General features: G+C 42.0%; 2 protein-coding genes across 5 annotated transcripts in view; one reads left to right on the forward strand and one right to left on the reverse strand.

The window, feature by feature from the left end:
* slc36a1 (solute carrier family 36 member 1) overlaps positions 1-18,948 on the forward strand; it is a 24,285-nt gene extending 5,337 nt beyond the window's left edge. For all 4 annotated transcript variants that reach the window (XM_079745027.1, XM_079745026.1, XM_079745025.1 and 1 more), the window contains exons 6-12: positions 556-645; positions 2,678-2,762; positions 3,599-3,826; positions 6,572-6,670; positions 6,968-7,134; positions 8,466-8,638; positions 16,397-18,948. In XM_079745027.1, coding sequence (XP_079601153.1) covers positions 556-645; positions 2,678-2,762; positions 3,599-3,826; positions 6,572-6,670; positions 6,968-7,134; positions 8,466-8,638; positions 16,397-16,674 — 1,120 coding nt within the window. In that variant the 3' untranslated portion in view covers positions 16,675-18,948. The remainder of the gene's footprint in view (positions 1-555; positions 646-2,677; positions 2,763-3,598; positions 3,827-6,571; positions 6,671-6,967; positions 7,135-8,465; positions 8,639-16,396) is intronic.
* A 3,546-nt stretch (positions 18,949-22,494) lies between these two features.
* Positions 22,495-27,983, reverse strand: part of mtnr1al (melatonin receptor type 1A like) — a gene marked incomplete at both ends in the record, with an annotated part of 8,747 nt that continues 3,258 nt past the window's right edge. The window contains one exon of the mRNA XM_079745311.1: positions 22,495-23,264. Within this exon, the coding sequence (XP_079601437.1) occupies positions 22,495-23,264 (770 nt within the window). The remainder of the gene's footprint in view (positions 23,265-27,983) is intronic.

Raw genomic sequence — 27,983 nt, forward strand, 5'->3', positions numbered from 1 at the left:
ATACTTGGACAAAAAATATGTAAAAAGATGGTGTCCGTGGCTGTCGCAGGCCTGTTATAAGCCTGTTCAATCATTTGATTAAATCGGGTGAAATTATTGGACCGATTTCCTGTCTGTCTACCTACCTACCTCCAAGCACTCTGCCCGTTCACTCATTGAGCACGACTGGAGTCTTTCAAAAGGCTTGGCAGGCCTATTTATGATTCTCGTGAGCTAGTCACAAGCTAGTAAATGGTGGGATTTTTTTTTTTTTACTCTGGCTATTTTTACTGTGCCTGGTTTCTGACAATTTTCTACCTTACCTTTTAAATCATGTTAGACGTTCAAAATTTGTTGTTTCAATAATGTTTCAATTTTTGCATTAACATTAACATTTCTACTACTCGTATTGTGCGAATAGATATATTTGTCGTTTTTATTTGTGCATACATTTTTATTGCTTTAATTAACACTACTGTCCTTTATGTTCTGCTGTGAAATTCACATTTTTCAGATGGGATTAGTAATAAAACATTGTTATCTTCATTAATGTAAAAGTGTGTTCCGCTTCCACAGAGTAAACAGACCATTCCTAAGCTATGGCGAAGCGGTGTACACTGGGTTGGAGAATGTGTCCTGGCTGAGAAGACTTGCACCATGGGGGAGGTATAGAGTCCCCTTATATCTATTTTTTCTATTAATCTATCTTCTATCAGTCTCACTCTTTTTCTTTCTTTGTCAATCTCGCTATTTACACATGTCTGTATCTCTCCCATCTATCTCATCAATATTTGCTTCATAATCATTGCTGTGGGAACTGTGTCATTTACATGTTATTAACTAAAAAAACTAAAAAACTCAGCTCCACTCTTCAACTGGTTTGCCTCAAGGCTATTTATCTTTAAAATGGTGTTTGAGTCTTCCCCTCCACTAAATTTGTCTCAAACCAAACAAATGGTCTACGATTTTAGAAAGCGGACTCCTTGGACTAGCACTCGCCTCTATTAAAAGCTCCTAACATTTAGCTGGTTGGTGGATACTCATATCTGGGTTTGTTCTGGACAACTGTAGCGGTGGACCCTGCCACATGCCACCCAGGTGTGCAGCCTCACCGACACCTGGAGTCCAATCAGCCTGACTCGGGCCCCTTTAGAATGCCCAGCCATCATCCACTCAAAACTATCCTCGTCCACATGGAGATGCAATGAGTGGAAATGGTGTGTGTCTGCCAGGCCAGTAGGTGGCATACAAGCATTTTCTGCTAATATATCGTCATCGTTTTCTAAAATCTGCCGTTCGCGGCCTTTCCACATGACACTGTAAGGTCTCCGTTTGAGAACTCCTGAGACGGTTTCGAAGTTTCCGTTTTCAGGCCTGAAAAATCCCTGCTGTCGTGTGGACGCAAGGCAAAACCACAACTTTGTTTAGGCGTTGATGGGTCCTTATAGTCCAGTTAATTAATATGTTTTTATGGATGGATGTGGGGGGGGGGGGGGACGGACAACGTCACAGGTGGAAGGAGTTCTTACAGAGGGTCACCATATACCAGACTCTTTCCAGGGTTGCCATACCTAAAAAAAATAAATGAAAAAAAATCCCCAAAACCCCATTGTACCCAGACCTCCCCAGGGTGACACGCAAACCCAGCCTCCCCCTCCAACCTGCAGAACGGAGGCCTGGGCCTCTGCCTGGGTTGAGGTTCAGCTGGGCTGCCATGGTAGCTCCTCCGAGGGCCGGAAACAGCCATCGGCAGAGCCTTCCTCCCATGGCGACTAGTCCCTATCCCAATCCCCCTTCTGGAGCATGGGTCTACGACGACTGGGCCTGGCCTGCATGCGGGCTGGTCCCAGGTGCCCAGATGCGTACCCTCCTCGCACAGTCCCTGCTGTGTCCTCTCTTTGTTTGGAGAGGCCCCGCTCTGGGCCACCTGGGAGACTTCTGCTGGGCCCATCCAGACAAAGGAGGCAAGATGGTGGCGTTGAACGGCAGTTTATTGTGTGGTTTGCAGAACATGATACATGAGCTGGTGCTTCATGTTCCCACGCAGGAGGCTTCCTGGAGTGTATGTGGCGACGGTTGGTTTAACCCGGGGCACATTGATTGCTCAAAGTTAGGCTGGCTAGACCAGCCATCGTCCACACACTCTACAACGACATTTTTGAAATATCACTATTATATATCTCCGTTTCGATCTCAGTTCACTTATGATTTTTCCGACAAATGGAACAATACTTATGATGCCGATGGGGATTCCCTCATAGGCAAGTAAACCAGACCATGTTGAATGAAAATAGGATTTTCATTTTTTTCTTGATCAAAATGTGCTCTTTTAACTCCTCCACTAAAATGATGTATTCTAGAGAAACAGCTGTTACTTTTTGTATTGCGTCTCTGTCTGGTCAGTGTCAACCCCTTCATAATTCTTTGTTGCTGTATCGGTCTTTTCGTCGTTTAAGGGAGCCTGCTAGGTGGACCATGTACAAGGACCACTATTCTCATCTTAAATTCTAAATAGCATGGATCTGCAGATCTGATGTTACCAATGGCACACTGTCGTTGCACTTTATCTGAACTACCATTGTGTGGTATTGCTGTTGTTCTGCTGTCTGTCTGTCTGTCGGTCTGTCTGTACTTAATGGGATTCTCTCTCTCTCTCTCTCTCTCTCTCTCTCTCTCTCTCTCTCTCTCTCTCTCTCAGATGGACGGTAAATCTGTTCCTCATCATAACCCAGTTGGGTTTCTGCTGTGTGTACTTCGTCTTCCTCAGTGACAACATCAAGCAGGTCAGTCACATCCACACACATACAGACATTTTACCACACAGAATCTCAACAAGCACACACACAGTATTGCAGGTCCATGGGTATAAACTTTAATTATCTACCCATCCATAAGAAACATAATGTGAAATATGATTTTGGGCCATGTACATTACTGTTCAAAAGTTTGGGTTACTTAGAAATGTACTTATTTTTTTAAAGCAAAGCACTACGTTTCCAACGAGGTTAACATAACATCAATCAGAAATACAGTCTAGACATTGTCACTGTGGTAAATGACTATTCTAGCTGATAATGGCTGATTTTGAATGGAATATCTACAGGTGTACAGAGGCCGATTTCCAGCAACCATCACTCCTGTGTGCTAATCGTGTTTAAAGGTTAATTGATGATTAGAAAACCCATGGGCAATTATGGTAGCACAGCTGAAAACTTTTAAATAATAGTGAGTTTTCATGGAAAACATCAAATTGCCTGGATAACCCCAAACCTTTTTTAGTGTATGTATATAATGTGAGGTATATTTACTCACCACTAGGTGGTAGTACATGGCTGTAACCGAGAACTGTACAGTTAGATCAATCACTTCTCTGTGACCTCTTCTCTTCCTAAAAGTGTATTTTAAATTGTGCGTTTTTGTTTGTAAGAAACCTTCTGCGTACTTGTTTGTTTTATGCTGCCCTCTTGACCTAAATCTCAATTAGACTTAGAGCTGGATAAATCAAGGTTTAATATATATATCATTTTGTCAAATGCCTCATCTTCTTCTCACAACCCTCCCCCCCCCCCCTCCTTCCCTCATCATCTTCCTTCTCCCTGCTCCTCCTCCACTCTGACAGGTGGTGGAGGCAGCCAACGCCACCACCTGGGACTGCCAGGTGAACCACAGCAACCAGACGGCGCTGGGGGGGACTAGCTTTGACTCCCGCATCTACATGCTCTTCTTCCTGCCCGCCTTCGTCCTCCTCGTCTTCACCCCCAACCTCAAATACATGGCCCCCCTTTCGCTCCTGGCCAACCTGGTGATGTGCTGTAGCCTGGTGCTCATCTACTACTACTCACTTACGGTAATACACAACCCCAACGCAACGACACACACAATGCAGCACAGCCACACAACAAAAACGACACGCGGTACAACACAGCTACACAACAAAACTACAAAGACTGGTACTCGTTTACTTCTACTCCCATTATGTGACACACAACCCAGATGCAACTACACACCATACACCACAGCTACACAACAAAGCTATACAACACAGACTGGTGCTCATTTATTACTACTCCCTTATGATAACACACAACCACATAGGACACAACCACACAATGCATTTACGCAAAATTCAACACAGCAATGCAACCAAACTAAGCACAATTGTAAACAACACAACTACAAACAATCTCATCATCTGATACTACCTTGTAACTGTTACACACAACACAATTACTCACAATAAAACACAAGTTAATTACTCAATTACAAGTCAGCAGGCATCCTTGAAAATGTTATGACCCCTGCATGACCCTACGTGTAACTAAATTCCGCTTTTGGTGTTTTTTCTATTTGAATCGACATATGGTCTCAGCTCAGTGGTAGGTACAGCAGGCCTGGGATCATAATTTGATTCATAATTATGTTTTCCGAACGGATAATCAAATATAAAAAAAGAATCAATCAATCAATTTGATCCACTTTTAGTTTTTCCTTTTTCAATGTTATATTAATAGTGCCAAAATCAACTATATTTATAACTTACTATATACTATACCACTGAGGATTGCTTTGTGGACAGTAGAGCTTATTGGTATCTTTTGGCCCTGTTTTATCATTTAAGAAGTTTCATAATACATTCATTATTAAAACCGAAACCTCTTATTTCCAAGGACCCAACTGAATAGGCCGCCAGCATGGAAAACAAAATCCTTGGGAGAACCCTAGAACAACTAGTAAATATTATAATTAATACAACCAGTGCGTTTAAAGTCTTTTTCTGTCCGTCTTGCTGATTCTCAAACTGGACACCAGATGTAAAGGTGCTACCAAAGTATTAAAATAATGTTTTAATAGCCTATCCGAATCTCAATACAAAACTAACAATAGATAATTCCATCATCCAACGTTTCAAACGGCCATATTGATCATGGCTTCCGTTCGCTCAACTGAAGTGTTGACGTGGATTTCTCTGGGACTGAGCGATGTCTGACCCATTTTACATGAATTCCGAGGTACCTTCTTTCTCCCTCAAGTTTGCTTGGCTATGGAAACTGTAACAAACATAGGAGATGGAATCTCTTCTTCCAGAGGAAGGCAATAATCAAACCGCTGAATCGATTATTATGAAGCTGTTCATTTATCCTGCATGAAAACATACACCTTCAAATCGTTAACACTGAAGCAAACACACTGCATTCCTCCCCGGATGGGGCTGAATCCCCGGTCCCTGCTGAATCGTTTCCTTGGTTTAATGGATGAAAGGAGAATTCTTCCTGGCAGAGACACTATCCCTTCCCTGTTTCCCACCTGAATAAATAATCCATCATGCAGAGAGAGCTTTGCTCTGAAAGAGGGAGAGAGAGAGAGAGAGAGAGAGAGAGAGAGGATGAGGATGAAAGAATAAATAACAAGACTGGTCAAGAGCTTCTATGATAAACGACCTGAGGAAGGAATTCCAGAGAAATTGTCTAAGATGTATTCCCTGAATGAATTTTGTGTTCCCCACTGCGGTTATTCATAATCCCAATGTTTTCAATTAGCATTAGGCCCCTTGCAACGACATTTCTCAATCTCGACTTAAATGTGGGGCACGTGGTATGATTTGTTTTCAAGACGCCTTCAGAACTGCCATATTTTTCAAAAATAAAGCGGAGGCTTGTATCAATTTTGCAGACACAAACACTTCAAAGTAAACAAATCTGTGCAAGTCCCAAATGACGCCAAGATGTATTATGCTCATTCACATTATAGTCTGGGGTAAAAGATAACCTTGTTAAGAAATGGAATTGGAATCGTGGAATCACTTCATAACCGACGGAAAAAAGCCTCTTTGTCTAAATGTATTGCCTGCAACCTAAGAGATGCCTTGTTTTCTTAATCAGTGAAAAGATTTTGGGTTTTACGAAAGCTCGAATCTGCGTTATCTCCAATCACCCACCTACTCTTAACGATGGTTGAGTCGGTGAGTCGGTTGGCCGTCGGTTGGCCGGCCACGCGGCACAGTCGTGATGTATTTAAACTATTTTGTAACGGGATTATGCCAGCATTGGGCGCTACATGCAAGTATTTGGGTTGTGGGCAAAGATTTGTAATAAGATGTGGCTTATTCTATGGAGCGGCGTTATTTTTGGTATTTTGAAAACATACAACCTCATTTTACGGCTCCTGCCGCTTATAGAAAATGCAGCTTTATTTTTTGATAGATACGGTGGTGCCTTGCTCAAAAGCCCTCAGCAAGGTGACCAAGGCCTGTTCCACTCATACATGGCCCCCGTCTGTTGATGTTGGCCATTGTTGCTTCAGTTGAAGGAAGGACATGAATGGAGCGCAGTGGTATGATCTGGACCAAATAGATGAACACACTCTATTTACTATTGAGTCAATCATCAGATACTTTCATCCAAAGGGTGGCATTAATGAGTGGGAAGAGGGTTAGGAGTCTTTTTCAAAGAGGCTTTCCGAATTTGGACCTTTGGGTTGGACCACAGTACCCTAGCCATTCAATTCTCCTACCCGCTCTACTGATTGCATGTGCGTAGTAGTTCCTCCTCCAATAAGCTAACCAACACTTCTGTTCCCTGTGTCCTGTTTCCAGAACATCGAACTCCCAATCAACTTGCCCTTGGTGGGAAAAGCCAAGGACTACCCGCTGTTCTTTGGCATGGCCATCTTTGCCTTCGAGGGCATCGGAGTGGTAAAAGCACCAATAACTACAGAGATTTATACTGATGAGATAAGATGATTATTATAATTAAAGGATATTTTTACATTACATTATTTACAGAACAGGGATTTTCAATAAGATATATACAGGTTCTACATCAGTGTTTTCTGTTCCCCCCCCCCCCCCCCCTCTCTGGGATAAATAAAGTTACTAGGTTATCTCCTATTTTCTGTTGTTCCTGTTGTTGCTATAGATGCATAATAAGAATTGGCACCTGTTTTGCCGGACAGTCCACACACTCACTTCCTATTGCGCTGCCGTCCGCAGGTCCTTCCCCTTGAGAACAAAATGCAGAAGCCCGAGGGCTTCGGCATGGTGCTGTACACTGGTATGGGAGTGGTCACCTTCCTCTATATCAGTCTGGGCACAGTGGGGTACCTGTGCTTTGGAGACACAATCGCTGGCAGCATCACCCTTAACCTCCCCAACTGCTGGTGAGCCACCAACCAGCTAACGCAGCACTTATTTCACGCTAATGCCATGCTATGATCATTCAAATGTCATGCTCCGTCACTTCTCTCAACTGCGGGTGATCTTTCAACCTTCAGCTAGAAATGTGTGTGCTAAGATTGTGCTAACGTCATTCAAGCATTCAATGCTCCCCGACTGCTGGTAAGATACTACTACAAAGATAGCAAAAGTTAAAATATTGATAATCCAAACCATGCACTGAGAATAATGGATTACTATTACATTAATTAAACATTCCATTGTGTGACTACAAGATATGATTTTTTTTCCTACATTTGTTGTTTGTATTGTAACGTGAGATTATTGAGATGAATACAGATTTGATATTGTCAATTAATTTCCATGCATGCACCCGCTGTGCCAAAACACATTTAGCCTTGAGCCTTTCAAATAAAATTGGTTAACGCTGAGCATTTCATGCATGGTTCAGCTCTTCCTTTCGACTTAAATTTAGCATGCACGTGCACACCGCTCGATAAAGCACAATGGTTCGCCTTGCACCCTTGGTTAAACTCCCGGAAAAAGCTGAATCTGTCCCTCTGTTTTTTAATGGATTCACTTGTTTCATGTCTTGTTGATGTGTGTGTGTGTGTGTGTGTGTGTGAGTCAATGTGTATGCGTGTGCATGTGAGCATGTGTGTGTGTGTAAGCGTGTTTGAGTGCTCATGCCAATGTGTGTGCCTATGCATTTGTGTTTGAATAACTCATTTGATTAAGTGAGTATATTGGCTACTCAGTGAGCTAGCAAATCAAAAGGCTGATGGTGAACCACTTATCTCTTAAGAGGGAGGGCAACATACGGCATTCAATGCTTCATTCATGCTTCAAAGCCTCTTCCAGCTGATTGTCTTTGCGACTGTGCTTCTTCCAGCCGGGGGCCCTTCCAGTTTTGGCTACCTGTGTCCTTCTAAATGCCTATTCCCCTCTCACAACCTCACTGAGATGACTGTATATCTTAACAGACAAGGATATGCCCCGGGATCAATGACACACCCACTTGGCACAGATGAACTGTACTTTTTTCACCGGTTATTAATTGCCATGCAAGTCTGCAATTTATTTAAACATTTAATGTTTGGTACCCACCAAGCTAAGTTTTTTTGTCTTCCGATCTGCTATCTGACGTTTTAATCCAAAGTTAATTACAACTGAGTAAAGATACATGTATTTAAGGAGCAGGTAGGGGATCTTGATAAGGGACCTTGCAGCTAGGAGTCAAACACCCTATGCACCAGAAGACTAGCCATAACGGTATTTGTATTAATTGCTGTTCTCTCACCCACCCTCTCCGCAGGATGTACCAGATCGTGAAGCTCCTCTACAGCTTTGGGATCTTCATCACCTTCGCCCTTCAGTTCTACGTGCCGGCGGAGATCTTGATCCCGCCCGTGGTCGACCGCTTCTCCGGTCATCGTCAGAAGATCGCCGTGGGCCTGCTCATGCGGGCTTTGCTCGTTATATTTACCTGTAAGTCATGTTTACTTGTAGGTCATATTTACTTGTCAGGTGTATTCACCTGTAAGCAGGGCTCTCAAGTCTCACGTATTGGGCGTGAGACACACGCATTTCAACCAGTTTACCTGCTCACACGCCACACTTGTATTTCTCACTCAGAGAAATTACCAGGATAACGCCCATCAAGTTGCGCCGCTATTTTTTTAGAACAGTGGAACAGGTAGGTATCAAGTGGGTTCCCCGTACAGTAGGATGACCAGATGTCTTCTTTTGCCCGGACATGTCCTCTTTTTGTGACCTAAAAATGTGTCCACGCGGAATTTCAAAATTGTCCAGGATTTAATTAAAGCCTCAAACATGTTCACATCGAATTTGCGTTGCGTTGCGTAAGGTATATTGCTCTGCCAGGTATACTGTCTTGGCTAGTTCCTGGCTTGAATCCAGCGACTTTCCTAGGAGTAGCTGGATATTGCTTTGTTCTTAGCTAGAATCAAGCTATGTTCTTAGTTTATCTTGCTACTTTCCTAGCTAATTTACGTTCATCATTCAACTCTCCGCACAAGTCTAGCACAGTAGATAGACGCTAAATCATTCTGGATCATAGAACACAATGGACTACATTATCAGCTATGCTGATAGGCTAGGCCTTTGTAGTTCTTTCAAATAATGGCATTTCACTTATGTATTCAATTATTTTAAAGAGTGCTTTGGCTAAGCCTGACTACTAATGAACCTGACAATTGAATCAGCCAAGCCTCAAGTAAATGTAATGTTACTTAACGAAGTGTTGCTTTTAGATGCTTGTCTAAGAGGCTACCAGGCAATTTTAAGCAATGCTTTGTGAAGAACCAGATTGTCTTTCCTGTGTGTTCATAATTGTGGAGACAGAGAAGTATTTTGTACTTCCTGGCACTTAATGTACGCCCTTATTGTATGTCGTACTTAGTTATAGTACTTAGTTGTGTAGCATCTTATCCTAGCTAGCTTTGGTATATAAGTGCCCTAAATGTAAAAATGGAAATGTAGAGAGCAAGAGAGAGGGGAGGATTAACCAGTCCCTTCAGAAAAACAGGATTATGCGATCGAATAATTCAACGCATTATCAGCCTCATCTTCTGCATATTCATGCGGGGGCCGCATTTTTTCAAATATGCCGCACTTTCACCGCATAAATTGCAAATTTCCGCGCAAAATATGCGGGGCTTGCATGATTTCATAATCCCTGCATTTTCGTTACAAAAAAGTCACATATATCTTAGCAGAAAGTTGAAAAATGTTGCGTTTACTTCACACAAGAGCAGCCATTTCCCCCTGTTGCCATGGGAACGTTATGAAGTGACGTAATTACGCGACGTGGACGTCATCGAAAAGCTGCATTTTTTGCAAGTTCCCGCAATTTCATCGCATAAAATTGCATACATTTGCCGCATCATTTCATTATTTTTTAAGAAAACGTGCCGCATAATCAACAATCACAAAAAAACGCCACCTTTTTCTGGAGGGACTGATTAACTGTGCCTCTTTATCATTGTATCGAAACACTCCACTGAACGGAGCTGCCTTTTATTTATAACCAGCAGCCAACCTTTATTTATAGATCTGTCTGACTCCTGACCTCTCCCCTGAGCTCCAGCCTCTCAGTCCACAAAGATGTTAGAGAGGCAACCTTCGTCCGCTAGAGGGTTGCTGCTAGTTCCTTTGGTCAAAGCTCTTCAGTTGAGTCTACCATAGATCATCTCTCAGTCCAAGGACTTCTCTTATCATGTTATCCTGTCGTTAAACTATGTTTGTCACCCAAAATGGGTTGTGATCCGGTCGTGGGTGGAGACAAAAAGCCCACCTGTTCTGGTGTAAGCAGAGGGTTCCAGGGTAATAAAATGGTCTCAAATTGTGTTGTGGGTCCACGGATAAAAAGGTTTAAGATCCCCCAGTGTAAAGAGATGTTGTGTTTTCTTAAGAACATCCATTCATATACTGGCCTTGATCCTTCTTGTCTTTGTTAACCTTTTGATAATTGAATACAGTACAGTGAACCATGAGCGCTGACTCTAGTCACACACGCGGTCTAGCAGCATGTGTAGCAATACATAGAACTACTTATGTCTGATTTGCTTGCAATGGTCCATGACAAAACAAAGCTGGTTGTGCTGAATCAAATCAAATCAAATCTGTGTGCAGTGTGGAAAACCTATAGGAGAGCTCCAAAATGCTACTGCAGAGCTAAAAAAAGCGAACAAATTATTTTCCCACACTGAGCAAGTTTCCATTCCGAAAGCCAGACAATAGTTTTAATGGGATTTACCTCTTCATGCTCTGTCCCTACCCTAGCGTTGTGCTTCTTTGTAGGGAGAAATTAGCGGTTGCATGAAGCGCAGGCCCATGTTTCTCACTAAATTGTGAGTATTTGCACCCTTTTAATGTTCATGTTTACACTGCCAAATATAACCACATTCATTATTTATGTGTTTTCTCATGTTCAAGTTTTATTTGTACGGGAGAAGTGGGTACTCCACTGAAAAAATATATTGGAGGGGATACACTAGTAGAAAAGTTTGAGAACCACTGGTCTAGAATGTTAATGTAGAAGTTTAGAATGTTAGCGTTGAGCTCTAGAATGCTAGCATAGGAAGAGCTCTAACCTGAGTTATACAGGGAGCTGCGCCACACAGAACTGTGCTTCATCCAATAAAACTAGTCATGCCTTACATCAGACAGTCCTTCTGCTCATCGGAATCTATAGGGAATCATGCAGATGCCAAATTGCTGATGTTCAAAGGTTCCTGCTTGCGCATATTGATAAGCTCATAAAAATAAATAAATGCAGTCCTATCTTTAATGTCTGAAGGCAAGCCTCTCTGCATTAGTATAGGGGGACCGGGGGAACATGTAGAGTGATGAATGGCACTGTGGACTCTGGGCAAGGGGCTTTGGCTTTGAATGAGAACAAGTTAAGAAAGAGGGAGATTACAGAAAGAGAGAGAGAGCGGAGAGAACAAGGAGAGAGAGGAGTTTCAGGCCTGTTGGCCCCCATGTGTACCGCCAGGATCCCTAGAGATCAAGAAAGTTAAGTCTGCTGAAGGGAACCCAAGGCAGTTCCAGGCTATCCAGAGAGAGAACCCCGCTGGTACCTCTTCTCTACTGCTCTTTAAAGTTATCTGGTGGCGCCACGGCAGCACTGGGATTAACCACAAAGCAACAGGGAGTAGAGACACAGAACGGCACAGCATAGCGTTTCCTCTTTCCCCGCCGCCTGCAGCATAGGGGGGATAAAACCAAAAGGACGGGGGGACAGATGCCGGACAGCCAACACACCCTACTGGGGAGGGCGTGTTTGTCTTTGGGGTTTGAACAGGGTGTCAAGACCCTTTTTGGCTGGCAGAGCCATATTCCCAAATTTTTTTGAGGAGCATATTATTTTAGATTCTGACAGTTAAATCTGAATTCAAGATGTATCTAAGAGAAAGTGAACACATTTTTTATTTTTTGGGGAGAAATTCTCATGCAAAATTCCTGATAAAATACCTACAGGTCTGTTGCATTCCCTCCAGGGCTCCACTGCACATTGCCGACCCCTGGGTTAGACAGTGGGGTCATGCTTTCTTGCAGAGATGTTCTCTGTGGGGATAGCCAGTGGGGTCAGTCTTACTTGTTGTGGAGATGTTCTCTGTGGGGATAGCCAGTGGGGTCAGTCTTACTTGTTGTGGAGATGTTCTCTGTGGGGATAGACAGTGAGGTAATTTCTTCCTGTGGATATGCTCTCTCTGGGGTAAGACAGGGATCACATTCTCTCCTGTGGATATGTTTACTTTATGGTTAGAGAGTGAACTCATTTCTTGGTGTTCTAACAGTCAGAATAGTCATTGTTAAGTGAATACATAATAGTGAGAAGAACGGCCAACGGTCCTGACTGCTTGACAACGTGCGTTTCACCACCTTTTAAGGTGTTTGTCTGTTATTCCTGTGTGGCTAGCAGTGTGTATTGTAATACTTGACAGCGCATCGTGTCTTATACCGTCCTTCGTTGATAGAAGACAGAGTCATCAGTGACAGAGTGCTCCATCTGAAAGTCAGCCAGACCTGCGACTCTCACGTCAACACCATGCTAATGTTCTCAGATACAAATCACCTTGTTCCCCACTATCTCATAGCAGGTGTGAGCGATAGCAGTGATTAAAGTGCCTGAGCATACGTCCTTTCTGTCTGCTTGTAAAGGTCAGAGGTGAGGCACTGGGAGGTGTGATCAATTCAATGTCCCGACCAATGCCTCCATTTAGAATCAAGCAAAAAAAAAAATTGAGCAGCCAAAGTTCCCAGCCAGTAAAATAACCTCCACGTGCAAAATGTGTTAGATGGTCGCCTCATTTTTATTCAAATCATGAGGAATAATGGTGAACCAATATGAACGTGCCAACACAGAGAAGAGTGATATTGGTAGACATATAGGAAGATATATACAAGGGCTGATTTAATCTTTAGTAGATCGCCTGCAGTCAGATAGCTATGATTTACTGAATTTGTTTTGTGTATGTGTATCCTCCCTGTTTATGTGCTGTTTATTCTGTCTTTGGTTCTCTCTATATAGATACATTAACATACACGTCAAATATATATGGCAATGTTTTTATCTACAAACATCTGCAGCTCCTGATGTCAAAATAACCCTCAAAGTCTCCTCATATCAATTGTGACTCATGGACCTGACAATGAGGCCCTTTTAACATACCGTATTTTCCGCACTATAAGGCGCACTTAAAAGCCGGTAATTTTCTCAAAAAACGACAGTGCGCCTTATAATCCGGAGCGCCTTATATATGGATCAATTGGTTAATTGGTTGATCCATACTGGTTGTAAACGGCGCTCTGTCAAAATGTTTCAGTATGAAAAACCAATAAAAACAATTTAATAATAATAATAAAATGTTTCACTACGACTACGATAAAGCCACACCGCTTGCAGCATTACGGCTATCGTAGTCAGTGCACACAGCATTTTACTGCGCTTACTCACTCACACTATACGATCACAGAGCCAGGAAATCGAGCGGAAGACTGGCCACACTACAAGATTCGAGGGTGCGATGCTCTACTTTGTATCATTCACGTTTGTAAGATATTTAAAAAATCTAAGGTTTGGAACTGCGTAATTGTGTTTTACTTTTTTGTCATAAAGGTTCCAGTTTTATATCTGCTAAATGCAGCAACTCGTCCTCACAGTTGCGTTGCGCGTGACGAGCTATACAATTAGCACAGCTCCATCTAGTGGATGCATAACGCATCCCCAGTCAAACGTTTGACTGCAGTATCTTCTATGCTATGCGCCTTATAATCCGGTGCGCCCTATTCATGAAAAAAGTTCTAAAATAGGTCATTCATTGAAGGTGCGCCTTATAATCCGGTGCGCGTTATAGTGCGGGAAATACGGTAATTGTGGCCCTTTTAACTGTGGTTTACTTTGATATTACCCTCGAGCAACAAAATATGGAAGCATTTTTAGCACAATAATAATATGAAATTGCAATGTTGAAAATTGAAATGACCTCATCTCAATCTACAAGTATTTTTCAATTTCATCTCATCTCAATCTACATTGAGATGAGGTCTGGGAACCACACATTCATTTTCTCGTATTTGAGGCGTGGTTTACGATTGCCCGGAGCTGTTTATTGGGCACTACGAATGTCTTATCCTATGAGTCTGTACGTAGCTCATAGCCAATAAAAGCTGTTGGTAGCAGGGCAAAGACATCCTTCTTGGTAAAGAAAGAGTTCAACATCGAAAGTTGCTCTTTTTTCAAAATAAACTTGCATTCTAAACTACTTAGAACACTATCTAAGGCTGCATCGAAAGGTAACGCGTCTGCTGCCAATTTGGATCCGTAAACTACAAGCTTCGGTGTGTCGCATAGAAGTCGTCATCGTCTTGCCGTCCCTCCCTGTTCTGTGATTGGTTCCCTATCTCAGGCGAAAATCGGATCCATGGAATCCAGGCTGCCTAGCAGCGCGTAATGAAATTGCGCGCAAGGCAGAATGGGTATACCCAGGCTACTCCAGCGCTGGGATGTGATCACTTCGTAGTGCTCACCAATGCCTCCATTAAAATGCCATTCCAAAATACACTACTATAAGTAGACAATTATTTTTTTGTACTGCTTGACACTTACATTTCAATAAATCAATAAATATGTGTGCTCCCATGCCATGCATCAGTGGTAGAGCGGGCGGAAGGCATAGCAGGGTGGCCAAGTCCCATAGATATATCTGTCTATCAGTTCTGCTTTTCTAATCTCGCTCCATCATCCACCTAGCTAAGATTTGATTACAATTGAGCAGAAAGCTAGTGCTAATGGCTAGTTGCAACCTTTTAGCATGAGCGCTCAATGTGTTTGAGCAGGGGGCTTGGCTCACACAAACCAAAAAACAAAACCCAGCAGTTAGGACCTCTCTGCTTTCCTTTGTGTTTGCTACCCTTAACCTTTCACTGCGAACACCTTTTGCAAATTATATTTAGAATCTGAATAAGCTGAGAATTGATTCCATCAGTTCCATTGCAATGGGGTTCGGAATCAGCTCATTTATTCCTACCCTAATCCCCTCTGAGCCAGCTTGGTTTCTGATGAAAATAATTGTATTTTAGGAAACTTCTTGACAGCAAAGTTTTGATTTAATTTAAAGCATGATCATTGGAAGATACAGGCAGCGATTTATAACATCTTCAATAAGCGAACATGATCCTTACAGGTTCACTGTTTACAGTAAACAAAGTTGAGGGGGGAGTTATCGCGTGAAGAGTTAAGAAAGTTAAGGGGGAAGAGGCCAAGTTCATTTGCAATACACTAACGGGGCGGTGGACACATCTGCAAGACAGCTTATGGAATCTACGCAACAAAGAAGTCGGTAGATTGGCATGGCCTTAGTATCAGACTCCGTGCCTACAGTGGCAATGGAAATTGAAACTACCTTGACATCTTTCAATTAGGGAGTGGTAGGGAGACATCTCAAGGTGCAAGGAGAATGTATACAAATGCATTTTCAATTGATAAGTAATTATTTAAAGGAGGTTTATATTTTATGTATATTATTTAAAATTATAATTACGATCACTATTTTCCACGACTGTTTCCAAACAGAGATCCCCTACTAAGTCTTATCTGTGGGAGGGGGAGGCTTACCAGAAAGCTAAACTTAACCTCAATGCTTTGCAAAATCAATCCACATATTTATTTTTGAAATCTCATGATTATTTAATCTAAAACATTCGGCATGAAAAAAAGAAATGTGTGTGTGTGTGTGTGTGTTTGTTGAGACATTAGAAAAGTGCACTTAGCTGTCGATGGAGCAGCAATTTTGCGTCCAGAAAAGGATTCATATGTGTTTATTTGTGAAACCAGGCTTAAAACAAGCGGAAAATCATCCCCTCATCATTTATCTTGCGCTTTTCCTGTATAATTTAGATTAATCATTTTTGCAATCCCCGACTTCGCAATAGAGTGTGAAAACACAGGAAATGATTTGCCATTTAGCTTTGTACTCCCGCCGGCCCCCCATCTCCTCAGCCCCCCGCCACTCAGGAGATTACAACAGAAGGGAGAGATGACACGTGTGTGTGTGTGTGTGTGTGTGTGTTACCATTGTGAATCAGGCTGGTGGGGTTCCAATTAAAGTAAGGAGAATCAAGCTGGCCCAAATAACTCACTCTCTCTCTCTCTCTCTCTCTCTCTCTCTCTCTCTCTCTCTCTCTCTCTCTCTCTCTCTCTCTCTCTGTGTAACCCAGGTTGCCTAGCGGTGCTGATCCCAGAGCTGGACCTTGTGATCTCATTGGTTGGTTCGGTCAGCAGTAGCTTCCTGGCGCTCATTTTCCCACCGCTACTAGAGATGCTGACCTTCCATACGGATGGGCTTTCACCGTTGGTTATCACAAAGAATGTGATCATCAGCGGTGTGGGCCTGGTTGGGTTTGCCACGGGAACCTACAGCGCGATCATGGAGCTTGTCATCCGCAACAACCCCCCGCCCAACCAGAACCTCTCCCCCTCCTTCATGCTGCAGTAAACCATGACATGGAATGGAGTTAAAAAGGGTGGAGACCTTACAAACTCAAGCCAGCCAATTTTATTAGGCGGGTCACAACTCATTTTATCTGTTGGTTATTGTGTACAAAACTGCTGGATTCTTTTTTATTTATGGTGGTTTTATTGCATTGTTGTTTCATGCCAAATACATTAACTAAATATAGATTATAAATACATTTTGATGCATTTATTCTTTAGCAGTATGGTTTGTTTTTAGTTACCTGACTTTTAAACTTAATACTGTAACACTTGAGATTCAAAATGTGATGTACCTCACACAGTTCTATCATAACCCCATATTGGTCATGCTATGAACATGACTAATATGGTAGTTTGAACTTTATAAGTCATATCAAACTTTCTATGTTTTGTTAATACTGCAGACAATTTTTGACCTTCCCCCCTCGTATTTTCTTGTTGCACTTTGAATCAAGTCCATTTTCTTTTATGGAGCGTCCTCCATTCGTATGCAGGGACACCATGTGTAAAAAACAGAATCAAACATGCTAAAGTAAATTTAGCTTAATGTTTTTAAATGAACAGTAAAGAAATTATGAAAGATTTTATGTATCAAGGCCGATGAACACCATAACAAAGATGTGTATTGTCCAATTCATTTGCCTTTGTACGTTGAATTGTTATTTTTTCAACCCAATTTGATGGGTTCATGTTTTTGTTTTATTTCCGATTTTTATTTTGTTTTAAAGAATTTAAAAACATAACAAACCAAATTTGTTATCAATTGTTGATGTGGGCATCATTTTAACAGCAGTTAATTTGTTTTTATCTCTGATGTTGTGCTGCTGGACAGAAATGAGAAAGCTTATTATTGGCCTTCATAGAGAAAGTGCCTCCAGTCAAACATACACCTAGGTAGTAACTGCCAACGCCACTTATTAAGGTTAGCCAACATTTATTAATGTTAGAAGTTAGTTATAAATGTTTTATGGTAGGCCTTTACATTCTGCATTCTCTGACAGTTTTTAAACCACACAATACACTTTAAATCCAGGCTAATTGATGATTCAGTACGGTAATAGAAGCTGGAAGGTCAAGGATGTGGTTTGTATATTAAAAGTGGGAAAAAAAACCTCTTTTCAATATAGATAAACTGCTGAGTGCATTACCAAGGAAGCTCCTCCCATCCATACTGGCTTGAACCTTTTGCTTTAAATTGCAGTTGAAAATAGTATGTCATTCTTTTAATACACATAGTTGGTGTTAATACTAAATAGTTTAGAGTTCAATGTATTTTTGCAATTTGAATAGAATGTATTTCCTTTTTCTGTCATGCACAGCAATGTAGAGCATAGGGTGACGGCATCCTAATGGAGCCTTTCACACACCAAACCGGAAACAAAAGTGGAAGCAAAACAAAGATAAGCTAATCTTGACACCAGGCTAATATAAGGTGCTAAATATATTCATATAATATGTATTTGACGTAATTGATAAAACAATATGATATAAAACGAATTCATCGTTAAATAATTATGTTAAATCTTTGTGGCAGACTTTAAGGCTTGTAATCACACTCACAGCTGGTGGTAAAACAGGGTCCCGTTATTATCAACATGGAAACAAAATGCTTGCATTTATTGGAACCCCATGGCTGTGGCTCCTGGTTGTGGTGCTCAAACACCCTGTACCTCCAAGGTGCTTTTGCCTCCACATGATCTGTCTCAAGGGCAGTGGTTTTCTTATAAAGAAAACATTTGTATATAAAAAATCAGATGACATCTAAAGAAACTCCCTTGATAAAACAGTTTTTATGTTTTCTCTCTCTCACTATCTCTCTCGCATATTCATTCTGACAATCCCTAGGTCCTTAACTTGGGGAATACATGCATTGTTTAATAGAGGGCAGATTATACTGTGCCAAGTATTTGAGCTGATTGAGTTGATTATGGTTTTTGTATCTTTCAATGATATTCAAGTATAGGCAACCAGTGATTCAATTTCAAGAGTAGAACACGGTATTATGAAATGTTTCTGTAAAATATACAAACTATAAGATAATAAGCGAGACTTCTTGTATATGTGTAAGCAGTATCAACTGAAACTGCTTCTGTGTAGCCTTTTTTGCTGCAAACGCTTCACTGGCTGAATGAGATTGTATTCAAATAAAGAACCATTTACGATAAATTATTTTAAATACATTTGCGGATGACTTGTGACCATCACTGTATTTTCTCCACTAATTTATTTTGTACTACATCGCAAGTTCTAATGTCCTGCACCTGAAGCAGTTATTTGTTCAATGTGCCGACACCATTAGCAAGTAAATAAAGATAGATCAGTTGCAGCCATTGTCCTCACTTTCTGTGTTAAGATTTGCAAATTAAAAGCTGGATAAAATTGGCAACAAATGACAAAAGTGTAACCCCAAAGCTCTATCTAAATAAATGTATTCAGCATAAAGAAATCCATGATCAGCAGCCTAGGATGACATGCCATTGCAGCAGGTTGCTTCACTGTTACCTCTGTAGGGAACAGGGATATGAGAGTGTGACCTTGCAGTAACGGCAAAGTCTCCCTATCAACTGTAGAGAAAGTAAACACATTTGACCATTTCGTACCACAATAATTACTGATATAATTATTAGCAACCCAGTATTTCAACATCGAATCATTGAAACATACCCTGTACACATGTTGCCAGTTGCCAGTTCCACCAGGGTCTGATGATACACCCCCTTTTACCCCTTCCATCGAGGACTGAGAAGTACTGGGGTACTGGAGTACTGGAGTAGTGGAAGGCCAGCTCTTCAGCAGTGTAGTCCTGAGGAGAAGGGCCCACTCCATAGTATTCCTCGCTTCATTTCTTTCCTGTTGGCTGCAAGCAACTTCAAAGCCATTTCATTGATTTATATGATATCATCCTAAAACAGAGGCTGAATAAAGCACAGAAGCTGTGTACTTGCTGACCTTATATGAGTTGCAAGTAAGCCTACGGACTTTGAATTATGTTTCTAGACTTTATATTTGTTTGCTCCCAACACCATTTAACACTGCTGGGACAAACTTATTAATTCAGAACTAAACAAGCAACACATTAATTGATCAGAATACACAGTTATTATAGGCAGATCATGCTTTAATGATTGGGTAGGGATATTGATAAGCTCATTAACTTTGTAACAAGTCACAAGCATACAGACAGAATTCACACAATATAAAAGTTGTTATGGGATATGTGGCAAAGCCAGCAGTATGGCAGAAAATTGGGTTCTGTTCTTTGTACAGGGCACAATCATGGAAAGGTATTGCGCTATTCATTGGTGAACTGAACTTTGACCCCTCTACCAACCCTCTGACTTAATGCAGGTTTACACCTGGTCACAGCCGATTGCAGTAGATAAGAAGGGTTTTGCGTAATCCCAGCATAGCTTTACAGTGATATGTCTCTCTGTTGGGGTTTTGCCTCAAACTCAAAGTACAAAGTAAAGATGAAAGGAAGCAGTCTGACTGACTTCCCTCCATGGGTTTACCGCGTCGTTTGTTAATCCAATAGAACGTAAATAATAGGTTTAACCTTAGATTTATCCATGCCTACCAGCCTCTAAGGTGTTCTTACACCTTATATGCGATTCCTTTAAAAAGAAGCAGATCAACAAAAAATGTGTGTTGTTTTTTTGCTTTTTGCGTGTCAATGGCCCAGGGCAAGTTTTTTTTGTTTCCAGAACACACAGTTCTTCAGAAGATTTCGGCCTGCTAGAAGCTATTTAAGTACAAATTTGCAGCCGTTATTACTATAGCCTCACATGATTGTGTTAGAAAATTTTAAAATATACATATATATTTGGCAATATGGTAAATGTACTGCATTTATTTAGCACTTTACAATCCAGTGGCCACTCAAAGTGCTTTACAATTGTGGCCTACATTCACCCATTCATCACCGACAGCGGTGTCAACCATGCAAAGCCCGGAATACTATATTGTTGTAGGTCATAGATCAATCTTATGGCCTGGGGATTTAGTCTGTTCTGTGCTCTGTTAGTTGGGTCTTCAGAGATGTTTGTGATTGTTGTCTGTGATGTCATGAAGTCACAATACAATTTTAGTTTCAAGCCCGGGAATTTGTTTATCTACAGCTTGTTGCTCAACATGATTTCATCTATAGTTTATTGTGGAATCACAGGTCACACACAACCTTGCATGATGTCAAATGAAATGCAGGCGTATGTTACGATGCCTAAATACGAGGTGGTTTGATCAAAGAGACCGCAGGGAAGGTACATCAAGGACTTGTGATTGAAAATGTATGAGCAATGCTATAGGGAAGTATACGTGGCTCCTTTTAGGTGGGACACTTTAATGTTAAAGAGACTTAAGAAAAGAAAAGACAGGATTAAATCGACCAGAGAAAGAGAGATAAGAGATGAAGTGGAGGAGAGGGAGTAGGGATGAAAGGAGCAAAGAAGCTCAGACTTGAGAATAACGGAGCAATATAGAGAAAAATAGACAGATCTATAGAGTAGTTCAGACAAGGTTCACAGTGTACGTTCTTTAATAATAATATAATGATAAAATTGACATTTTACATTGGGCTGTTCTCAGATCAGAAGGTCAAACATTCAAAAATCACATTTGTGATCTCCATGGCGAAGTGCAAAAACAGCACGAGTAAACATTGGCATCGTACAAAGGTTCCTCACCATTTCACAGTTGAGAAGCTCATTTCAAACTAGCATTATTCTTTTAGCAAATATTCAAAAGAATAAGTTCCCTCTTAACCTGCGGCTGCAATGCCAGCCAATTATCTTGGATATAGTTTGCCCTGTTATCACCAGCTGTCACCAGTTGCAATGACATCTTTTTCTTTTGCTCAGTGTCGTGATACGAGAAAAAAGACAATGGCTTGACGTTTCGCTTTCAATCCATTCTTTTACTCTCAAAGTTTCATTTTCAGGAAATAAATGTATTTCCAAGACCATGTAGCGCTCATCAGTGCCAGGTTTGACTCTTTGCCTTAACCAATAGCACCTTTTGTTCATTCAAATATTAAATAAAATGAATGTTATAAATGTTCACCTTAATTTTCCTGTTATTATCCCAACCCACAAGGTTCCTCCTTTATTCTGTACTTCTGCCACACAGCTGCATTACTGCCTTTTACCTGACGTGCATTGTTGAGGAATCTGAATTTAGACTTTGAGGGGCCACCTTAAAGTCTTTGGTTCACTCTAAGCGAATCATAAAGGTTTTGAACTGACAGTTACACCGTGAATCATAGAATAACATAAATACCCCCCCCAAAAAAAAAGCACAGTGATGTGGTCAGAATACTTAAGTTCTAAATGTCTTATTAGTATCCATGCCCTTTCGTAATTGTAGTTTAATATGTATATAGAAACAAGGGTGTATCTCCTTGATACTGATGTGAAACTCAGTTTCCATAGCAAAGTCCCATTATTGGAATCTCTTTGCCACTCAATCTCATGAGTAACATGCAGTCCATGCTTGAGCACATATTCTACCAGCAGATAATGCAGGTAAAGAAGTACACACCCTCACCCTGTGATGCAGGCGCAAAGGGGGAGAGGAGGAAAGAGCTTAAGAATCATACTTTTATTTTCCTTCTTTCTCTCATGGTATAGCCCGACCATATTCTCCTTTTTTTCTCTGTCCTCTTCTCAAATTCAATCTATCCATTATTCTCTCCCATTCCCCTCGATTCCTTTTTTCCTTTCTCAATTCCCATAAATCCACTTTCCCATTTCCTTTCATGCCTCTTCCGTTGTAAACCAAAGTATCTCATCTGTTCCTCGTAGGGGTCCATAACCTCCCCCCGCTGTCAGCAGAGGAACTTGAATATGATGAGAACGATGCGCTTGTACTCCTTCCTGAAGTTGTTGTTGAGCGCACCGTACACCATGGCGTTGAGGCAGCTGTTAAAATACGCCATGAAGTAGCTGGCTACAAACAGCCACTCCGGGATGGCCGGCCCCAGCCTGGGGTCCAGCGCCACCGCCAGCCCGATCAGGTTGATGGGCGCCCAGCACACGGCAAACAGCACAAACACCACGAACATGGTGAGAAAGTTGCGGACGTCGTGCGGCTTGACCTTGGGCCGCGCGTCGGGCTTGACCCGTCGTCTCACCCGCAGGACCAGGATCCAGATGCGCAGGTAGCAGTAGGAGACGATGGAAATGGGCAGGATGAAGTGCACCAGCACCACCGTGACGGTGTACAGGGGGCTGACGGACTGGGCGAAGGTGCAGGAGTAGACGCGCGGGTCGTACTGCAGCGACTCCATGAACCAGTTGGGCACGATGGCCAGGACGGTGAGCGCCCACACCAGCAGCATGTAGCACATAGTGTTGCTGCTGGAGAACACGGCGGCGTACTGGAGGCTGTGGCAGATGCAGCAGTAGCGGTTGATGGCGATGCCGGTGATGTTGAAGATGGAGCCGATGACGCTCAGGCCCATCAGGAAGCCGCTGATCTGGCAGTGGAGGTAGCCGGCGATCCAGCCGTCGTTGAAGATGGCCGTGAGCACCAGGGGGTAGGGGTAGACGGCCACCAGCAGGTCGGCCAGCGCCAGGCTCACCACAAATGCGTTCCCTGGAGACACAGAGACAGAGAGAGGGACAGGGAGATGGTAAGAGGGCTGGGTAGGATAAAACGACACACGTTGAATAGATCAGAATTAAATACAACGGAACACAACGTAATAGAGCATAACAGAACACATGAGAATAGGCTGGAATGAAATGGTAACAATAATACTGCAATTTAAAGCACTCTCATGTTTCATTAAAGGCAACACAGAGAGAGAGGGCAAGAGAGAGAGCAGACGGAGAAACAGGATGCACTAAAAGAAAGTAATCATGTCTAGTGTTTAGTGTCTAGTGTTTCCCCTTGATCTTTTTGTACCATTTTTTTGCTTTGAGTTGGTAACCTAGCAACGCTAGGGGGGTCCGGCGGCATGCCCACCCAGAAACAATTTGTGAAAAATAACCGTTTAAATGGTTACTTCTGGGGAGAGTTTTTGGGGAAAAATATACTGTTTGAGCTTCCAAATACGACATATACAGCCAACAGAGTCAAGGAACCTGCTTTGTATCTTTCTTTTTTTTTGCAATTACTATTTTTTTTGCAGTGGCTCTGCAGGGGTAACACTGCAAGTATTCAATAGATAAACATGTTACATTATGTCTTTGTGTTTCTGTGCATAGTGTGTGTACCACCTGCCATCTGCCAGAAGGCACTAGACTCCCAGACAGTCACTCCTTTCAAAATCCTTACAGAACAGTTCTATGTTAAACCCTGCAGTTCTATGTTAAACCAAAGGCCAGGGACAGTTTAATGTGGCAAATTGGTTAACACTGACATATTCCAGATCCTGGCTGCAATTTTGAATGTGAGTACAACATCTACTTTCTAACTCTCAAGTCAAGTCAATTATATTTGTACAGCCCTAACACAAAGGCCAAGCGGTGGCACGGGCCAAAAATGACTTGAGATTGGAGGTTTGCGATGACAGCAAGCAGCTGTTCCGACCCTCTTGTTGTTGTTGTTGGTTTTTATTCACAATGATGTTACAAGAGTGATGTAAGAAGAAACAAATGTGTGGTTGCAAATTCATTGAAGGAGATTGCTGCCAAACTTTCTGCCAAAAAGACATTGACTGCTGTCGAAAGATATGGAAGAATCTAAAAGTAACAGCAGTCAAATTATATCTTTCTCCGAGAAGCAGCAGCTTTGCATCAACCATGTTGGATAATACTACTGAGAGTATTTCCTCCGGAAATACTGAGTAACAACTGCAGCTTTTCACACGTTGTGTTGTGCTGTGGGTTGTCCAAAGTAAGGGTTGGTGATTGGTTTACGTTTTGGTGCTGTGATTAGTGTTGGGCTAGCATTGGGATAAGATTAGGGTTGGGGCAGTTTATGGTGTTTGTTTGGGCGAATATTTGGTCTGCGTTTAGTCTAGGGAGTTTAGGGTTGGTGTTAGGATTAGGGTTGGGCTGGTGTAACGGTTAAAACTATTTATTCTAGGGATGCAGTTAGGTATATGAGTTGGAGTTGGAGTCAGGGCTGTGTGCTAGGTTGGGTTTAAGGCTATGGGTTAGGGTTGGTTTTGTGGCAAAGGTTAGAGTTGGGGTTAGGGCAAAGGTCACGGTTGGGGTTAGGGCTAAGGGTTGGGGTGAAGGATATGGGATTAAGGTTAGGGCTATCAGTAGGTTGAAAGTGGGAGGAGAGAGGAGGAGGGGAAAGGGGGGGATTAGAGAGTAGGAGGGGAAAAGAGGAGAGGCAGGAAAGGGAGGAGAAGGGGGAACATGGTTGGGGAGAGAAGATGAGTGGAGAAGGGGGTGGAGGATAGAGCAGAGAAGACAATGTAAAAGGAGGAGGGAAGAGATAGATGGTAGACGACAGAATGAGAGGACTGGACTGGAGAGAATAGGAAGAAGAAAAGAGGGATGAGATATTGCATGTCTGAAGAGAGAAGGAAAGAAGATGAATGGAGTACAAATAAAATGGAGAGGAAAATTTTAATGTATTGTAAAGAAGAAGAGAGGGGGATGGGAGAAGAGAACCGAGGAGGGGAGTGGAACAGAGGAGGGGAGAGAGTGGAGTACACCGGATGGGGAGGGAAGAAAGGGGGAGAATGAACATATCATTATTATTTTGCAACTTGCCTGTTACATTATTACCCCATTTCTAGTATATTTATCTTTATTTATATGTACTATTTATTGTCTAGAAGAAGAGGAAAGAACACAAAAAGGGTTGTTTTTTTAAAAAAAAAAAAGGATAGACGAGACAAGAGATTAGGCGTTTGGATCTGACACGTGATTGAGATTCAGTTGGACTCCTAATGCATCCAGAGGGTGACATACTCCTGGATTACCTGGAGATGCTTCTTGTGAATAATAAGCTGGCTTTGACAGGATACAGGATACAGGAAGCTGCAGCAGCTGGCTTTTAAAGTATTGATCCCAAAAAAACAATAAACCTATACATCACAAGGGATGCTAATATGGATCTCCAAACAGGTGACAGTAAGTGATGATGTGGAATACTGATACAAACTGATAATGATTGACTAATAATACTCTGTCCAGTGTTTCTCTGGACAGAGTTTTTTTTGTACCTGATGGAAGTATGTTTTCTTCACCTACGAGTTTTGTGCTTTGTTAATGCATAATAACAAAACAATTAAAAAAAAAAAAAAATACCCCAGCCACCCCTCAAACAACCTCTTCAGCCTCCAGCCATCTGGGAGACAGTACCGCAGCATCCTTGACGCCTCCCCCAGACTGGGAAACAGCTTTTTCCACCAGGCTATCAGGAGGCGCAACTCTCTCCCTCTCTGCCTCCCCTTGCATCTGCCCCCACAAACTCTAGACTCTGAAACCCCCTCGCATTTGCCTCCAAGAACCCTGGACCATTCACTTTTTTTAGTAGATACCGTTTTGTTTTACCATTTTGTTTGGCCAACCTTTGCACTATTCAGAATAATTTTGCACTACTTACAATTTATTTATTGTAAATATTACTTATTTAATTTAATTTAGCTGATTAAATAAAACAACACACACACACACACACACACACACACACACACACACACACACACACACACACACACACACACACACACACACAGACCATCACATGTCAAGGAGTTGGTGGTGTGATTATATAAGGGACTATATAAGTAGCGTTCCTCATTGCAACAGCCTTCCAGAGATAGGTGTTTTTTCTTTTTGAGTTTCCACTCTTCAATTAATTTAAAACGTGCATAGCCACCCACTCTCCTACTCAACGGAGGCAACGGAGGCCAAACTGGAGCCGTGAGTCTCTGTAAAGGGACAGCGGGATTGCTGTCCCTTTGCAGAGACTCACGGCTCCAGTTTGGACTATCCTGGGTGCTTTGCTGCTCTTTTGACGTCGGCCGGTGTACGTCAAGAGTAGTTCCATCACCTAATTTGTCAATCGATTACGGACACTTAGTGAGTCACTGGTCGGATATTTCAGGGTTTGCTTACTTATTAACTGCCACCCTGTAATTGTTTTTATCCCAGTAGTAATCTTTTTTCACTAATTTCATTCATAGGTGTTATCCATTTGATCAAATATTCTCTCAAAGCAGGGGAACCGCGTGTATATGCTGTCTCCTTACTTCATGGCTCATGGGTGTCCTTGAGAAGGAGATGGGACTACTTTTACCCGGCGACTTTTAACGTCGCTCAAATAGGGCTCAGTGCTGAATACCAACATCCAAAAACGTGCACATGTCTGAGGGAGTAGCAGGGATTTCTCATGACGTCGTGTTGCAAAGCCTATTAAAAGCTTGTCCCTCCCGAGTTTATATATGAAAACAGAAAACATGTTCTGGAGCTAAACACATTCTTAACGCCTTGATCTTTATACAGAATAACAAAGCCACGGGCCCAGGGGCGAGGCTAGCCCATTTTTAGGGGTGCTGAAGCACCCCTAAAAAGGGGCTCAGCACCCCTAAAACTTGGGAGTAAGAAATGTTATTCTAAAAATTATATTTGTTCGTCTTTGAAATTGTTAAATAATGTCCAAAACATACTCTGTAGTTTTTGGTTTGAAATGTATATATTTAAGGAAGAAAATGAAAAAACATCCCCGCTTAGCAAATGGTATCATCCTCTTCTATAAATAAATAAATAAATATATTTGCTGAAGATTTTGTTGTCCAAGTACCTGTTACTTTGTTCAATGACAATAAATTTGAATCTAATCTAATCTAATGACTATTGATACAAAAGGAGGCACATGGAGTTAACGGTCAGTAAAACCAGCTGAGTGAAGAGGGTTTTATGTTTGTTACAGGGGGCTGTATGAACTGTCACAATAAAGATGGTGTTCTGGAAAGGGCTCCAAAAAAAGAAAAAAATCTTTTGAGTTAGTTGAACCAATGTTAAAATTATGAAGTTATTTTTCAATAGAAATATTTTTTGTTTTTGTGTGAAAAAAGGGTGGGTGGTGTGGCAGTGGGGCTCATTGAGTGCTCAGCACCTCTAAAGCTCTGACCCTAGAATCGCCCCTGCACGGGCCAAAGCTACAGCTTCGAGCTGTGGTGTTTTGGCCGGGTGAAGCGCTCTGTGACCGGATTGTTCCAAGTACTAACGGCTGCGGCCTGCTGCAATGCAATGGGAGGCGGGGCTTGACCGTCCAGCAGGTCAAGCCCCGCCCATGACACACGCTTGCCCCGCCCATGACACACGCGTCACATGCCAAGCTCTGCGTAGAAGTTCAGGGACAGTCGGGATTTCGGAAACTCAGGATGGAGGATATTGTGTTTTT

The sequence above is a fragment of the Pollachius pollachius genome (genome assembly GCF_949987615.1).
Source record: "Pollachius pollachius genome assembly, chromosome: 10".
NCBI lineage: Eukaryota > Metazoa > Chordata > Actinopteri > Gadiformes > Gadidae > Pollachius > Pollachius pollachius.